We start from the raw sequence: 12,959 nt of genomic DNA on the forward strand, positions 1-12,959 counted from the left end.
TTTGTTTTCTCTTATTTTTGAGTGTAAATTGACATTGCGATAAGACGTGTCACGGTACTTGTCTATCCCAAATTCATGTATTTGGTTTTGATGTTATATTTGTTATTCTCGTGGGATTTTGTCTGATGCTTGGTCCGTTTATATGTGTGTTAGTTACATTGTAGTGTTGTGTCGTTGTTCTCCTCTTATATTTATGCGTTTCCGTCAGTTTTAGTTTGTTACCCCGATTTTTTTTTTGTCCATGGATTTATGAGTTTGAACAGCGGTATACTACTGTTGGCTTTATTTACTATTGGTATAACATTTTGAAAGTATGAAGAAGCAAATAAACAGTATAAGAATTAATTTAGAGGCCCCCTTACAGGTTTTGTAGGACCATGGCAATCATCTTGCACGTAAAACCCACATGGACATTTTGAAATGTTGGCAGGTATAATGTTGGATGTGGTCTGATTGATATTAAGTCTCAGATGCATCATTTTCTTTTTTTTGTTATTGGCTTTGAACTAGCTATCAATAACTGAGAGAAGTCTCATATCTGTACTTTTTTGTCTTTTTGTTGGTGGGATGTACAAGTATACGGCCACGTTCACTGTATTTTGTTAAATGCATTTCTATTTGTATCTATCTAGTATATATCTTCCAATTGATACGATATTCCAGGGCTTATATTTCCTTGATAGATGATTGCTACTCAGAAGGAAGCTTTTAAACCAATAGTTCCAAAAGATGAAGATGAAACCATCCCTTCGTAAATTTTACTGACGCCATCACGAGTTGGTTGACCGTTACAGAATATCCGTTTCACAGATTACATTGAATATGTTCCGAAGGTCGTAAATACAATCCCGTTTTCTTACCACGAATGTAACTTTGCGGATAAGACAAGATACCGGGGTTGTAATAACATGAGCAACACGAAGAGTGTCAGATGCGGAACAGGATCTGCATACCCTTCCAGAACACATGAGAACAAACACAGTTTTAGTGGGGTTCGTGTTTCTTAGTCTTTCATTTTCTATGTTGTGTTTGTGTACTATTGTCCTTCTGTTTGTCTTTTCATGTTTAGCCATGGCGTTGTCAGTTTATTTTTGATCTATAAGTTTGAATGTCCCTCTGGTATCTTTCGTCCCTCCTTTAAGCCCTTTATGGCTGATGGTTTTAGTTTGTTTTTATGTTTTACTGTTACACCACTGTTACAGGTGAAGGGGAGGGTTGTGATCCCGCTAACATGTTTAACCCTGCCACATCCTATAGGTATGTATCTGTCCCAAGTCAGGAGCCTGTAATTCAGTAGTTGTCGTTTGTTGCTGTGTTGCATATTTGTTTTTCGTTCATTCTTTTGTACATTAAATAGTCTACTAGTTTTGTACGGTGAGATAAAGTTGTTTATTTCTGTGTCATTTTGTCTTTTGTCTCTTGTGAAGGATAGTCTCATTGGCAATCATACCACATCTTTTTTTGTTACATTATATTAGTTAAAATGATACTTTTTTGGAAACATTCTGTGATTGTGCTTTTTTGAAACACCTTCGCACTATTAATATTTACGTGCTAGTAAAGTATTAATTCTATGTCAATTGAATAAAAAATACATGCCAATTTTTGATATTATGCTGTATTGCTTTAGTTTCCAACAACTACAACTTCAATGTTGAAAGTTGAACGTAAAATATTGAATGTATTAATTCAATTATTGTTTGTATGCTTAAAATAACTGTTCTTCGATCTTTTCGACGTAACTAACTGCTTATACATGATCATAAAATTTAAGTTGTATTTTTGAGAACATTTAATCTTACAGGAAAAAAAGATAACGGACGAAGCTGCAAAAAAGAAACTACACAATTCTAATAATGAATTGCTAGTTCTTGTTACATCTTGAATATACATGTTGCGAATGTAGAAATTTCTAATCGATAACATCATATATAAAATAGTCAGCATAGCTATTAACAACCAATTAATGCTTGCCTTTTCTATCGAAATGAATCGCGCAAGGTATTTTCAATCCATCCTCTTGCGATAAAAGTATTCTGCTTTGTTTTCCATCAGGTGATATCACCACCACTCGATGTAATGTTGAACAAGCAGCATACATGTTTCCACTATTATCAACTGCTATGCCATGTGGATATTTCAATAAACTCTCATCTTTAAATGTCGAAATTTCTTTTCCGTTTATATCGCAAATTGTGACAGTTCTAGTAAAACCGTTAGTGTAATAAATGATGTTATCAAAAATTTCAATATAGGACCATGAAGGTAAATAAGATTTGATGATAAGTTTACTGCTGCCGTCTTGGAGGTTAATTTTGAAAATTCCATCGCTGGAAGCACACACGAACAAAGACCCATTGTGGTGTATTATTCCAAAGCATTTATAGTTTGTTGGAATGTACTTTGTGACCTTTCCTGTATCAATATCTATAATATTGACACCTTTACGAGAATTTTTTCTTGACGTTGTAGCTACGGTTTTATCATCTATATACGTTACATCAAATGCACTGGCAGGCTTTACGCAAACTTTACTAAGTGTCTTCCCGTCGGCACCGAAGAGAGCAACATTTCCTGTATTCAGATCACTTACTGCAATATTTACGCTGGGTAGTGCAACAATACCTTTAATGTCTGAAAACTCGTGCTGTATTGTTTTCACTAGCCTTAATTTAATATGACCAATGAATTTAATCCTTGTCTCTACTATCTGAGCTTCTTTATTTTTGTGTCTAATGAGGGGACGTTGATATGGACTTTACTGTATTTTCACTGACCAAAAAGATGTAATATCATCGCTAATGGTGTCTATTTTGTCATCCATTTTAAGGAGTAACGTGATTTCATCCAAGCTGTGGTCTTTAATGATCGATTGTAGATACAAATCATTACTAGCTGCTTCTGCAATCCTAAGTACGTTTGAAAGTCAGTCGCGTTCCTGTCAATACCCTGTAACTGTTGTTCAGCATGGTGTTTAATATTCATCCGGCTTTCTAAAATCTGTAGTGTTTGCTTAATATTTTCGTTTGATTTACTTCTTATCTCAATGATTTCATTTCTTATCGTCTTTTCCAATTGATCGAAGTGGGAATTAACTTTGTTCCTTGTATCGATGATCTGGGCTAAAATTGTATTTTCTTGCTGCTTTATACTTCCTCCTTGTTTCTTTAATTCACTCAGCAAGTTTTTATGTTTTTATCAATATCTTTCAAACTTAGTCGTGTTTCCTGGAAAAATGACGACTTTTTAACGTTTTCTATCATTTTACGAAGGGATACTATACCTTTGCATCCTTCGTGATTCTCAATACATGAGGGGCAAATAAGTTTATCATGAGCTTGGCAAACCATTTGATATTGTTCCGTATGTTCCATGCATATACTACTGGTTTGTGAAATTGATGAAGACATCGACAAGTAGTCCTGAATCGATACAGTTACGTGATTTTCGGACGACTTTGAAAATCCATGATAATCATTGCAATCTTCACAAAATGCTTGTTTACATTCAGGACACCAGATAGTGGACGGTTTTGTAATATGCCGATGGTCACATATATCGCAATGTTGCTGAATTGATGCCATTTTAGCTTTCCTGCAAAGAAAAGTATAAGCATATTGGTTTTGATTCATGTGAAAAAACCTGTATGGATATAATCAATTAACTTGGTTTGTTTAACACAAAATGTAAACAATTACTGATGTTGTCTGCATTCTATTGACCGAAACTTCACTATCACATTTATTTAATTCATGAAATAAAAAGTTAATTATATATAGATCGATTAAATACAAGAATGTAAACTAAAATGTAGGAAACATCTCTACGCTATTAGAGCAATAACAGTGTTGTTTTGTTAAAAAATGTGTATTATATATAATAATAAAATAGTAAAAAGGGTTAATAAAGAAAAATAACATCTACAAAAACAAAAATGTACCTGCAGTTTAAACAACACAAATCAATGTATTCGACCAGGAAGTTGAACACTAAACATTTAAGTGAATTGGATTAACTTGTCAAGTTATAAAACGTGCCAAATTTTAAATGTACTTAATTTGGTAAAATAACATCAAAATGTGTTTTTCCTGAAAACAAGGACACAACGTTCATACCTTAGCATTGCATTACCAACCAGTCAGGAGTCTACTTCGTCAAAATTATCTCCCCATTACGCCAGTTCATTTTCACAATCGTAGAAATGGAAGCCATTGTAGGGATGACGCGCTACCAATATTGCTCTTGGAAACCGATAAATTTATCCACATTGCACCATTACGATCCGTATATGTTAGTTGTATTTTAAAAGACAAATGTATCAACTGGCTATAATGAGCATCAGTTAATAATCTTGTCTGCATTGATTCAACTTAAAACTATTGTCTGATCGGTTGTCAGGTGGAATTTTCGAAAATTCATAAACATTAAAAAAAATTATAAGGAAATATTTCGTGGAAGGGCAGACTAGATTTTTTTAGTGTATGAAGACTATAAACCCTAGTAATCACACACAAAAAATTAGAATCTTTCGAAGATATGCATTTTCATCATCCAACTTGAAAGACTGTCGTCAAGTACTTTCAGTAAAAAATAGCTATTCGAACACACCTTCTCTTTTTTGTGACTCATTAGATAGGTATTTCACTTGACCCATATATTTCATCTTTTAGTACTGTGATTCTTTTGTGTTATAAAGTCAACCTGTAGCTTTAATATATAAAAATGATAGAATCTGAAGCGAGACGATGTATGAAATATTCTTACTTTGTACGATATCAAGACAAAATACTCAACTCAAACACGCCCTAACATAAAAAGGTGCATTCGATTTTCTCTTTTTGTTACCCATTTTTTGGAATTTTTTCTTCAGTCACATAATGGAAGGGCAGACACGAAAATTACTGAACTTATAGATTGATATGTTTTCCGTCCGTGGTAATTTTTTCATAAAAATCGGAGGTCATGCATTTTCTTCATCCAACTTGAAAGATACCCATGTCGTCGACTTGATATCTAATTGTTCTGTTTAACTATGTACTAGATAAATTGAAAACTTATGCAAATGGTGTTTTTAAAATAAAACACCTCTTAATTGAGAAGAAAACTGCAATTTTGTTTGTTTCTATTAAGTTTTAAAAATTTGGTCACTATAGTAAACAATACAGTAAACATTTATCGCCTTCTCTAACAAAGAGCTTCGATTCTTTTGTTCTATTTCAACCTGGTTTACGACTGCAACGATTACTCAATAGTTTATGAACAAAAAAAAATATCTACAATACCTTAATCACGTTTATCAGTATCTCAAAATTACCGAACTCAAAGACAAAGGTCTTTTCAAAAAGGGGAGGTCCATAAAACAACGGTCGTCAACTATAGGAACAAGTGAAAACATATTATTGGCTTGGTGCTGATATTTTCCAAATAAAATGATGGGAAGTACCTTATGTTATATAATCTCCTTATGAATTTTTTAAACCATGTTCATGATGTTAAATTGGATTTTCGTCTGTATACAACGTTTTTCATTAGTTTTACAACAATATGTATAATTCTTAAACATGTAAGTATAGTCAACTCCAAGAAGTCTATATATCTAAGACTCAAATCGACGTCCGCTTCTCAAATCGACGTTCAAATGTAACGTCACAATAAAATAGCATTACAAATCAACGGTCAATTTTAGGCCTATCTAATCGACGTCCATTTTTTTGGCATTCTCTAATCGACGTCGTCTTCTTAGCTTCTCTATTTAATGTCCGTTTTGGACACAGAATACAAAATTGAACTGAACCGATAGAAGCTGAAACCTTTAGACCTTTAAACATATGTGTGGCAAAAAAGATCTATTTAAAAAGTAAAATTCTTTTTTTTAATTTATTACATATTAGACAAAGTATGTAAACAGGTTGTGATATCAATTTTTGAATATACATAAAAAAAAGGAGATGTGGTGTAATTTCCAATGAGACAAAAATATATACACCAGAGTTCAAATGAAGTGGATGCGACCAATAATGAAAAGTAAAATCACAAAAATAATGGACTCCGGGGAAAATTTTAATTTCAAAACGGAAAGTCCCGAATCAAATGGCAAAATCAAATGATAAAACACATCAACCGAATGAACAACAGTCATATTCCTGACTTGGTGCAGGCATTTTCAAATGTAGAAAATGGTGGAATGAACCTGGTTTTATATAAACCATACGGCTTTTAACAATGATAAAAAGCCATACCTCAAACATGGGCTATAAAAGTCCACGACATGAATAATGTCAACAATTCAAATAAGAAAGTTAACGGCCTTATTTATAAAAAAAAAAACAATTCCGAAAAACAAATATGACAGACATAACCATTGAAAAACACAGATCCATAAAGAATATCGGGTTAAGCATGTGTGTGAGCACTTAACCCAGAACAGTGGTGTAACAGCACAACATAAAAACATAAAAGAGGGACGAAAGATACCAAACGGACAGTCAAACTCATAAATCCAAAACAAACTGACAACGCCATGGCTAAAAATGAAAAAGACAAACAGAAAAACAATAGTACACACGACACAACATAGAAAACTAAAGAATAAACAACACGAACCCCACCAAAAACTAGGGGTGATCTCAAGTGCTCCGGAAGGGTAAGCAGATCCTGCTCCACATTTGGCACCCGTCGTGTTGCTTATGTGATTACAAATCCGGTAAATAGTCTAATTCGGTAGGTCATATTCATGAAAGGGAAGGGGATTGTAGTTACGACGTAAGGAACATATCCGATATCATTTGTGAAACGGTTATTCCATAACGGTCAACCAACTCGTGATGGCGTCCGTAAAATTTACGAAGGGATGGTTTCAACTTCACCATTTGGAACTCTTGGTTTAATAGCTTCCTTGTGAGCAGCAAACCTCTATCAAGAAAATCATGATAGGAAATGCAAGCACGGGAATATCGTATCAATTGGGAGATATATACCCCGTATGCAGGTGCTGCTGGAATGTTGCTACTTAGAAATGGAAAGTTCAGAATTGGAAAGCTGAAATCATCTCTTTTGTCGTAAATTTTTGTTTTCAACCGACCCTCATTGTCAATTTCTAGATGTAAGTCAAGATATGAAGCCGACTTAACTGTATCTGTAGTATCCTTTATCTCTAGTTCGATTGGATAGATGCGTTCCACATAGTCACCAAATTTTGAATTGTTTAGTGAAAGAACATCATCTATATAGCGGAAAGTAGAGTTAAAGGATATTGCTAACTTCTTATCTTTCTTCCGACGAAGTTCCTGCATGAAGTCAGCCTCATAATAATAAAGAAACAAGTCGGCGAGTATATTTCTTGCGTATACGTTTCCAGGTGTAAAACTTAGAAATTTGTTGAAAAAAACCATACAGAGTCCAAATTATAAAACTCTCAAAACATTAGGCTGTACTTTTCGTCTATTGTTGAAGACTGACTACTGCTCCTAGATGTCGTTTGGTTTACTTTGTTGTTGAGTTGCTTTCTCATTGACGTACACTTACATGTATGTCATTTTTTTATAAACAGGAATAACACAATATTATGCAGAACAATTAAATTAACTTTTTTCAATTTGTCAATGATTCTGCAGCTGCATGGAATTTCATTGCACATTACTGTGGGATTTATTAAAAATTCGGTTTATCTATGGCACTACGAACCTAAAACCATTTTATTATCATACTCCAGTCGCTAAATTATATCATAAAAGGTTCTCAGAGCTTTACAAATGGATAGATTATATAATGAAATCACATAAACTTATCAAGAGCACTCCAAACTACATAAAGATCCTTTCGACTTTCATCAAACACAAAAATGATGATAATAACAGCATTTCTACACTTAAATAAAAGGTAATCATTCATAAAGAACAAATAATAATAAGGCAAACATTCGAAATTCTTAATTTAAAATTATTTGTTTTCATCAAGAAAAGAATATACAAGATGAAGCCTGCCGCCGGATATTCTCGCTGAGTTGTAGATCTATGACCATTGGTGGCCGTAGGTTGGTCTTTGTCCTTTGGTCGGCCATGGCGATTGCAAAAATAGACGGATCACCAGATTTACATGTTTATATAGATATTAATATGATTAACTAATCTTGTCATGAATGTTGAAATTATCTAAGAATTCTAATACAAGTTTCCATAAATTGTATTCGAAAATCGATAAATGGTTAAATCATAATCTACAAAATTACTGCTTTGAGTAATAAAAGAGTAATTTGAATGCGAATTTAGAATTTGTGACCATCTTACCATCAAAGACAATGTTGAGAACAGGTTTTTAATTTGGCAATGTTTAAGTATAGTTATCAACATTAGGAACATGTCATCTTCCTTCAGAATCTGTTATCTTTCAATTCAAAGGCTAAATTAAATTATGGAAACTTTCACAATACACAAATTACAAATGCTTTAAAAATTAGTTGTCTCCACACCTTATTTGAATTGTTAACTGAGGTTTATGTACCCTTCTGTAGCCATTTTTGTACGAACTTTTCAAACTTCAATTGTATCAAAACTACAGATATTATGAATAATAGAGATAGGCCATTTTGTACATATTCCAAGGGGAAACTTGATGCAAAGCATTATTTTTACTGTTCCATTGCATTTAATAGAAAAAGAGGACTTTGTGGCAAATAAATCAAGATTTTTATAGAAAATCCACAGCCTTTATCCTTGTACTCTCATATTTGGCAATTTGATGACTGATAGATACAGGATTATTGCATGCAGTGCTAGCATTGATTTCCTAAAAACAAGTTTATAAACGTAGTTATTGGTTAAGACAAGTATAAATATGGCCAAAATCAAGTACACCTGGGGTTCGTGTTGTTTATTCTTTAGTTTTCTATGTTGTGTCATGTGTACTATTGTTTTTCTGTTTGTCTTTTTCATTTTTAGCCATGGCGTTGTCAGTTTGTTTTAGATTTATGAGTTTGACTGTCCCTTTGGTATCTTTCGTCCCTCTTTTAGGGTGCGCTCGACTTTAGTGACTCAGCACGAGGTGTTTTGGAATTTACAGGTTACTTAGAACTTTTTGTAAAAAATAAACATATATGATGAGTTTACTTACTAAACCTTTTGGTCTCTAGTGAAGAGTTGTTTCATTGGCAATCAAACCGTATTTTATCTTATATATCGTAATAAATATAACTCGTCTAAACATCAGCAAAACTAAGTTATATCTGTAACTTTTTGTTAGGACATTTTTTGTTCTTCCTTTGGCGGTACTCGAACTAATGCTATTGAGATATCATGGCAACAAATCGCATTGCACTGTGACCGACGCGCTAGACCACTCGACCACCTAGGGTCTTAAATTGAAATAGCTTTTGGTATATTCTTAAAATTCAAGAGTCTATCTAAAAATGAGGGTACTTTTTTCTAAAAATGAGGGTACTTTTTATATGGCCTTCCAAATACCGTTTCGATCCCTAACATCACTGAAGAGACATTTATTGTCGAAATCCGGATCTGGTGTACTTAAAAAATAGTGACACCGTATGTTTGTGGCATAACATTGTGGCCACAAGTTACAAAAAAATTCTGTTTAGTATTAAATTTATATTAAGATCCATTTTGTTACATCTTGTGATCAATTTTATTTGGCAATCGCCAATGGCAGTCAGCAGGGTTAAAGAACATAAGTTTTTCGACCTGTTAGTCAAATGCGTTTTGTTTAAATATACCTTTTCACTTTTTTTGGTTTTTGGGAAATGTTGTTTTTGCTGTTTTTAGACCCTTCTACAACATGCACACGTATAAAAATTGCAGTTTTTATCCAACGCAATCATAGGTTTGAACGTAGTTTTCAATTTAGACTTGTTTATATTTTTTCGTTCGGGCTTGTATCATATCTTCCCTCCGGTTTATATGACCTGTTCATCCTATTGACTCTTGAAATTGAAGAGTCTACCTAAAAATGAGGGTAAACTATATATGGCCTTCCAAATACCGTTTCGATCCCAACCATCACTGAAGAGGCATTTATTGTCGAAATCCGGATCTGGTGTACAAAAAAAATATTGACATCTTATGTTTGTGGCATTACATCTTGGCCACTAGTTGATTGTTTTCTGTTTAGTATCAAAGTTATATTAAGATCCATTTTGTTACATCTTGTGATCGATTTCATTTGGCAATCGCCAATGGCAGTCAGCAGGGTCAAAGAATATCAGTTTAAATATACTTTTTCATTTTTTTGGTCTTTTGGAAAATGTTGTTTGTGCTGTATTTAGACCCTTTTATAATGAAATTTGTTTTACATGCACACGTATAAAAATTGCGGTTTGTTTCCAACGCAATCATAGGTTTGAACGTAGTTTTCAATTTAGACTTGTTTATATTTTTTCGTTCGGGCTTGTATCATATTTTCCCTCCGGTTTATATGATCCGTTCATCCTATTGACTCTTGAAATTCAAGAGTCTATCTAAAAATGAGACTATATGTGACCCGCCATGACATTTGCAGGCTTATGGAGGTAGAACGTCATTGTTAGAAAAATTATAAACATGATAAATATTGAGATTCAATGAAATACGTATTTGTGAAGAAGAGATAAACACTTTCCTTGGCTTCTTTTTTGCTGACGCCGAACTATACATCATATATAAGTTTTGAAGGAGTTTTACTTTATCGTTTGAAGTGAAAAATATTTGAATCTACATTTTAAACTGATACACAAAAAATCAAATTTCTGCTCTATAGATTTCCTTTCATAAATGAAATCTGAAATATATCCCTAACAAATGCACCGTATAAAATGCATATAAGAGAACACCTACTTATAAACTGTTACGCGTCGCATACTAAGTATAGAGACATGCATAATAAATCTAATTTAAAAAAAGGAATTCTTAAAGCTTACTTTGACAAATTTCAAAGTGAAACTAACTTCATTTCAACAAGTTTAAATTACATGTTCTAAAATAGAGCTAAGAATTGTTTGTATTGTAGTAAATTTAAGTCTTTGAAATTTTATTCAAATACGCTATCGAACATTACTAAGAGCCAATAAATACAATAATTTTTGTATTTTATAAATTAGTGCCTTCAATAAATAAAAGCCGTCATAGAACAGTCTCATTTTCATACCGATATTCGAAATCACTCGTTACATTTTTACTGACACCATCACGAGTTGATTGACCGTAATGGAATATCCGTTTCACAGATTATATTGGATATGTTCCGAATATCGTAACTACATCCCCGTTCTCTTTGGACGAATGTAACCTTGCGAATAAGACAAATTACAGGGGTTGTAATAACATGAGCAACACGAAGAGTGCCACATGTGGAACAGGATCTGCTTACCCTTCCAGAGCACATGAGAACACCTGAGAACAAACCCAGTTTTGGTGGGGTTCGTGTTGCTTAGTCTTTAGTTTTCTATGTTGTGTTTTGTGTACTATTATCCTGCTGTTTGTCTTTTTTTTTTAGCCATGGCGTTGTCAGTTTATTTTTTATATATAAGTTTGAATGCCCCTCTGGAATCGTTCGCCCCTTCTTTAAGCCCTTTATGGCTGATGGTTTTAGTTTGTTGTTATGTTTTACTGTTACACCACTGTTACAGGTGAAAGGGAGGGTTGTGATCCCGCTAATATGTTTAATCCCGCCACATTCTATAGGTATGTTTCTGTCCAAAGTCAGGAGCCTGTAATTCAGTAGTTGTCGTTTATTGCTGTGTTGCATATTAGTTTTTCGTTCATTCTTTTGTACATTAAACAGTCTACTAGTTTTCTAGTTTGAATTGTTTTACATTTGTCATGTCGGGCAATGGGTTTGCTCATTGTTGAGGGCCGTCCGATGAGATAAAATTGTTTATTTCTGTGTCATTTTGTCTTTTGTCTCTTGTGAAGGATAGTCTCATTTTTGTTAAATTATATTGGTTAAAATGATACTTTTTTGGAAACATTCTGTGATTGTGCTTTTGTGAAACACCTTTTAATTCTTGGATCAAGTATAGAATACGTGATTGTAGTACCATCGGACTGATATTTAAGTCAAATGAAGTAAATCGGTTCTGATACAAATTACATAATTGTAGTACCATCGGACTTATATTTAAGTCAAATGAAGTAAATCGGTTTTTATACAAGTTAAATTATTTTCCAGGTTTTTTATTTGAAGATTGTAGTTATGTTTAATCGCCATATTAAGTTGGGATCGACAGGTCGACAGGTCGACAGGCCGACATGTCGATAGGTCGACATGTAGACAGGTTGACAGGTCGACAGGCCGACAGGCCGACAGGTCGATAGGTCAATGGTGACTGTTTAAAAAAGAAACTAACACCCAACAAGCAGTAACACAATACGATACAGTTCAATTGCTGACTTGTCGACTTGCTGACTATTTTTATTGAGTACTCAACTCCCCCCTACACAACATCCTGACTTAATGACAAATAATCTATGGATAACATGAAACATCTGCTGACCTGTCGACCTGTCGTCCTGCTGACCTGTCGACCTGTCGACTTGCTGACCTGTCGACCTGTCGACTTGCTGACCTGTCGACCTGTTAACCTGTCGACCTGCTGACCTGTCAACCTGCTGACATGTCGACCTGTCGTCCTGCTGACATGTCGACCTGCTGACATGTCGACCTGCTGACCTGTCGACCTGCTGACCTGTCGACCTGTAGACCTGCTGACCTGTTGACCCGTCGACCTGCTGACCTGTCGCCCTGCTGACCTGTCGACCTGCTGACCTGTCGACTTGCTGACTATTTAACTGAGTACCAAACCTTCCCTCTACACAACATCCTGACTTAATGACTAATGATATATGGATAACATGAAACATCTTCTGACCTGTTGTCCTGCTGACCTGTCGACCTGCTGACCTGTCGACCTGACGACCTGCTGACCTGTCGACCTGCTGACCTGTCAACCTGCTGACCTGTCGACTTGCTGACTA

The 12,959-nt window shown here is 34.3% G+C and overlaps 1 protein-coding gene across 1 annotated transcript; it reads right to left on the minus strand.

Annotated features, from left to right (window-relative positions):
* Nucleotides 1-12,407: 12,407 nt before the first annotated feature.
* LOC139483120 (testis-specific expressed protein 55-like) lies at nucleotides 12,408-12,845 on the minus strand. Its single transcript, XM_071267153.1, has one exon. It carries the CDS (start codon nucleotides 12,843-12,845, stop codon nucleotides 12,408-12,410), a length of 438 nt encoding a protein of 145 aa, XP_071123254.1.
* Nucleotides 12,846-12,959: the final 114 nt, after the last annotated feature.

This window comes from Mytilus edulis, chromosome 7 (assembly GCF_963676685.1).
Source record: "Mytilus edulis chromosome 7, xbMytEdul2.2, whole genome shotgun sequence".
NCBI lineage: Eukaryota > Metazoa > Mollusca > Bivalvia > Mytilida > Mytilidae > Mytilus > Mytilus edulis.

What these genes read in the sequence shown, in the direction of transcription:
- LOC139483120 (XM_071267153.1), bottom strand. Translation starts at nt 12,845, where the DNA reads ATGTTTCATGTTATCCATATATCATTAGTCATTAAGTCAGGATGTTGT.